The sequence below is a fragment of the Galendromus occidentalis genome, unplaced genomic scaffold (assembly GCF_000255335.2).
Source record: "Galendromus occidentalis unplaced genomic scaffold, Mocc_1.1 scf7180000077477, whole genome shotgun sequence".
Classification (NCBI taxonomy): Eukaryota; Metazoa; Arthropoda; class Arachnida; order Mesostigmata; family Phytoseiidae; genus Galendromus; species Galendromus occidentalis.
In genome coordinates, this window is record NW_003805465.1 from 1292121 (window position 1) to 1297765 (window position 5645).

Genomic DNA, 5645 nt, shown 5'->3' on the forward strand with positions numbered 1-5645 from the left:
GTGATACTGGCGAGCAGTCAGTCGGTCAGTCAGTTTGTCTGTCAGGTACCCCGAGCTCGAGCCAGCAGGCGGAGAAGCCAGTTCGATGATCGTCCGGAGCTCGAGCGACTTAGAGCGAGATTAGCAAGATGGATACACGATACACCCCGAGTGTCAAGCTCGCTATCCGAGGAGCTTATCCCTCCATAATTCGATTACGAGCTTCTGGTCTTTCGTGATATCTGGATACGCAAAGTCAAATGGAAGGTCCATAGAACGATGGGGATACGACTGGGAATCACAGGGGAGATTGAATTTGGGAAACCCCGAACCTCAGGTTCCCCGCACCTCTCCTGCCTTTACCCTTAGAAGTTCCTTCGAAACGGTCGGTCGATTCATCTCCGGGCCTATTGACAGTCGGATTCTTATCAAGAGCCATGAGAATAAACGAGAAATCAATCAAAGTGAACATCGACATTGAGTATCAATCATCCGTTCTGGGGAATAATCGATGTCCTGAAAGCTCGACCCGGATCGTGTAAAGCAGAACCTTATGAAATTCTGGGAGTAGCACTTATTCTGTCACTCGGCTTCAAGCATAGAAGGTTGTTCCGTCCCAGAGGTCTTTTGGTAACAATACTTCATTCGCTAAGAACGGCCGGCGCTGGTTGGTGTCCTAGCATCCAGGAGCAGTAGCAACGCGTCATTGTCGTTGCTGCCTGCGACGTCGTTGTTGTTGTGGTTGTGGTCATCATCACGGTCGACGTAGACGACGTATCCGTGGTAGGCGGCGGCGGCGCCGGCCGCAGGGTTGGCTTAGGAATCGAGCAGAGCCAACGCACCTGACGTAGCTACAATCCGTTAGTCCGTAATCGCGCCCTTTCCGACGGTTGTGCCGTCTCTTTCTCCTGCGGGCTGGCTGGCCGACTCGCTCTCTCTTACCATAGCAGAACAGCGTGACACCATTTTATTTACCTTCTGCTCGTGCCGAAGTCAGGACAGTGCGAAGGATTGTTGGTCTTCGTCCTCTTCGGGAGTGTGTTTGTGTCCGTGACAAGTTCGCCTGCAGAAAATGAGAATCTAGCGTTCGGTCTCCAATTCGGATGCAGCGGCGCGCCGTGCAAATGCGTTTCCCATGATAGTGATTCCCGAAAGCTGACAGCAGAGCTTGCAGCCGTCGCCGAAACGCCGCCGACGAACTTCTGTTCGATATGTTCCGCTACATCAGCAAGCGCTGGACCAAAGGAGGACCTCAGGCCCCAACAACACCTGATACTAGTCACTGTCTTGTGTGCAAAGTGGTGCTGCTGGATGGGGCGGACCTTACCGTGGAACTGTCGAAAAAAGCGCTCGGGGAGACTCTGCTCGAACAGGTGTTCTACAGTATTGATCTCATCGAAAAGGACTACTTCGGCTTACAGTTCACCGACGCTTACAACGTGAATCATTGGCTCGATCCTACGAAATGCGTTCGGAAGCAAAATGTCATTGGACCGCCTTACACGTTCCGAATGCGGGTGAAATTCTACTCGCCGGAGCCTACGCTGCTCCGAGAAGAACTCACCCGATACCTCTTCTTCCTTCAGCTCAAACAAGACGTGCTGCATGGTAGACTTCCTTGCCCCTATGAAACCCTAGTGGAACTCGCTGGCTTCGCACTGCAGTCGGAACTCGGCGATTTCGAGCCCAAAACGCATACCGCCGAAGTCATATCAGAGTTCCGATTTTGTCCCGAGCAGACCGAGGAGATGGAAGTCGACATACTAGAAGCGTTCCGACGCTTGCGAGGACAGACCTCCGCACAGGCCGAACTGAGCTATCTCAGTAAGGCCAAGTGGCTCGAACTCTACGGAGTCGACATGCACACGGTTCTTGGCAAGGACGGCTACAGCTATTCGCTCGGATTAACGCCCACCGGCATCCTTGTTTTCGAAGGCACAACAAAGATCGGTCTGTTCTTCTGGCCGAGAATTACGCGCTTGGATATCAAGAACAAAAAACTCACCCTCGTCGTCGTTGAAGACGACGATGAAGGCTACGAGCAGGAACACACGTTCGTGTTTCGTCTTTTCAACCAGAAAGCCGCCAAGCACCTCTGGAAATGTGCGATCGAGCACCACACGTTTTTCCGTCTGAAAGCACCTCCTCAGCAATCTGCTCTCAAACAGAACCTCTTCCGGATGGGATCGCGCTTCCGCTACTCCGGCAAAACGGAGTGGCAGGCAACTGCACGATCCCGGCCCCGGAGAACGGTGCAATTCGAGCGCAGGCCATCGCAACGTTTCTCCAGACGACAGTCTCAAAGGGTTCAGTCGAAAGATTCTCATTCCAACACGAATCGTGCTGATAACGATGATTCCAATGATAAAAGCCACCAAATCATGAATTGCTTGCCAGCGTCCAATCAGCATCTACTACAAGGAGATCTCCTGAATGAAACAGTGACTAGCTTAGCCGATCCCGAGGACATGGAGGCCTCGAGCGAGTGCTCGTCCGATAGTGAGGACGATAGCATGAGGGGCAACGACGACGATAATCGTTTCCACACATCTTCTTTCGAAAGCAATTCTTTTGCTCACGGAAACCTCAGCATCCAGCAAAACACCTACAAGGCACACAACAAGGGGAAAAAACCGGAATTGACTGTAACAGTAGTGACGGTGATGTCACATTGTCAGCAGACATGAGATGCGACTCGAGGAACATCAATCTCAAGAAATCCATCAGCGATAAGCAACAATCACCGCTCATGAATCGCATCAACAACAACATCGTCATCAAAAACGGTACCGATCAGAGAGTTCTCAATGAGCTGATGGTGTCTGCTAAGAACGAGGCGAACGATATGCTGCAAGAACAGCAGGAGCAGCTGAGGAAGTTCGATGAGGTACGTACCGACATCCGAGTATTCTGTAGAACCAAAGAGAAGCCTGCAGTTAAATCTGAAATCAATCATCGCCTCTTGGAGCCGAACGGGAAAACGCGCTACGAAATGAGGTCCGTGAGCAGGACCGGCTCACTCGGGAGTGATTCCTCGTCGGGAAATCCAGGAACTTCGCCGTGCTCGTCTCTGGGTCGAGTTTCGCCGCTGACGAACGGAATTTCACGGACTTCAACACCGTTGAGGAATTTGATCAGCACCGAGTTGTGACGATCGGATGGGAAGAGACGAACAATCGATCGATCGATTGACAGATGGACTGAATGTGATATGCAGCGGAAAGAATTCAATTATTTATCGAGAATATATGGTTTGTCAGAGCGACTTTTCAGTGAAGTGTAAATACAAACATCAGGTGAGAGGAGTTTTCACCTTTGACACGAAAAGATTTTCTGGTGTTTTGATTCGCGTGCACGATGCGGTGACAGTTCCAGCGATGATGATGTGAAGGATTTTCAATAGATTCCCGAACCCATTCTAGAGTACTTTTGACGGACTGCTACGGAAGTGCCGAGTGATTCGGACAGACTGACAGACAAATGGTCTGTCAGTCAGTCAGTTACGCGTTCCAGTTGACATGTCTTTCTTGGTCGCAGTGCGATACCTGTCCCGGTCAATATCGAGTTGACGACGCTGCCGGCGACCGGAGTTTGAGGGAATGTTTTCCGTGTTCTTTCGTTTGTTTTCGGTGGAAAAACTCGTGCGCGTTTTTTGTGTCGAGTTGGTAGGGATTTCCAGTGTCGAACGGAATTTGCAGCGTAGGATTCGAGACTGTATCCGTGAGACAAGGGGAATGAGGACGGGACTGAAGTGCAGCACGGATTCTGTCGAAGTTTGTGACCGTGAATGAGTTTCGCTTGGTTGGTCGGCTGACTTACTCGCTTGCTTGCTTGCTTGCTTGTTCGCTCGCTCCACCTCGATAGCTGCGTCATTCTACCACCCGACAGCGACTTTGCTTCGGTCGGCCCCAGAAACCGCGGTGCTGCGGCGCGAAGAATCTCCGCCAGCAAATTGTCGGCACGGTCGACGATACGTTCATTGATTTTGTTGCATCGTTCACCACTGATCTCGTTCATCGTAGACTCCCGAAAAGATCAGCCAGTCACTTCGTCAGCTGGCCAGTGGGAATGAATTTCCGTGAGACGAGGGACGCGTGAAGTCGAAGGCGTCGAACTCGCGGAGATTCAACACACCATTTGATTGAAGGACCGTCGCGTTCCAACGGCTTCCGACGTCTGGTCAACCGGATCGAGTTCAGATAGACATTAGAGCTGTTCGCATTCGTTATTGAGGAGCCGCCGCTTCGGTCGGCAATCTCGTTTTCATGCGTGCGTGCGAGCGTGCGCGCATACGTGAGCTTGTATCTGTCAAGAGCGGATGCTTTGGTTGTGTGGGTCATGTGGAATCGCTGCGGCTTCTGCTCATGATCATCGTGATGATGATGCTGCTGCTGCTGCTGCTGCTCGGGGACGACGAATCCGCGAAGGGCGAGCGTCCGGGAAAAGCTTCCGTGGACGTAAAAGGGGCAAAGGGCCGCATCATCTCGTCTTATCCAGTCTGCCAGACTATAAGTTGCATACCCAGACGATTGGCGATGAACCACCAGCCGGGTCAACTTGTTGGCCTTACATGACCCGTCTCGAAGCGCAGTACGTAGCATTTTCCAGTCGGATGGACGCGGGGAAATCCACCCGGGCTTCTGCGGTGCGTGCGATCTGATGAGCCCTTTCGAAACAATTGCTTCGATGATTTGAGCGTGAGAGTGCGCGTGTTCATATGTCATAAGCTGTGACGTTTTCCCATATCCCTCCATTTCCCTCGTTGTTTTCAATCTTTTTTTGTGAGTCGTTTCCGGCGGAAACGGCCTTCGTTTCGAAACTTGTATTCGTTTGTTCTGAGAACGAGGTGGATACGATGCCAAGAGATCTTTACGCGGACCGCCTTGCTGATTTTGCTTGATAGCTTTCTTCCCGAAGATCGTTCCGTCCTCCGTGTTCGTTTGTTCACTCGCGGGTTGTCATGGGATCTTTATCGAGATCCAGCATGGCAGTCGAGCGGCTCCAGCTCTCCTCCGCGATGCCCCCATATCGATGGTGTTTACTTCACCGAGAAAAAATGAATCCTACAGCATGTAGAGCCTATCCGTTGTTTGACACCTACTTTCCGATCTAAGTTCTCTTCCGTCCCAACACCATTGTCCAACTGTACAATGCGTGGTGCCCCATCGCTTGTCGTAAGCCGCCAGCGTAAAGCCGAAGGAAATGATGAAAGCGGAGCAAGAGGCTCTCCTCAAGATCGTCGTCTGCGGATGGGCGTCCACGGGAAGCGATGTCTAAGAAAGTCATTTCTGCTTTTTGAATAGATAAACAGACGAATGTTTCTTTTCCTCCTCCTGGTGCTCCCTTTCCTGTCGGAAACCGGCTCCCATCTTTCTGGGAGTTCGATGAGCTTCTCGAGTTTCTTTCGCCTCGGTCTCAAACTTTCGGTCGGGAAATATATTCATCATCATTCCGGCTCGGAATTTCAAGGGCTCGGAGTTCTGCGATATCCACCCCGGGAACGCCGATTGTTCCGAATCTTCGTATAGAAGAAGCGAGGTTCATTCCGCGTAATTGTTCGATGAGAATTTAAGTTGTCTCCTTGCTTCTGCTGTCGACTTGTACCTTGCCTCTCCGTATTCTATTGCTTCCGTCGTCATTCGAAGATAACACACCTGTCGCCTCTG

The 5645-nt window shown here is 51.4% G+C and overlaps 1 protein-coding gene across 1 annotated transcript; it reads left to right on the plus strand.

Annotated features, from left to right (window-relative positions):
* Window positions 1-1184: 1184 nt before the first annotated feature.
* Window positions 1185-3130, plus strand: LOC100905197 (band 4.1-like protein 5). The gene is made up of 2 exons (XM_003745125.2): window positions 1185-2639; window positions 2696-3130. The coding sequence occupies exons 1-2, from the start codon at window positions 1191-1193 to the stop codon at window positions 3128-3130; spliced, it is 1884 nt and encodes a 627-aa protein (XP_003745173.2). The 5' UTR covers window positions 1185-1190.
* Window positions 3131-5645: the final 2515 nt, after the last annotated feature.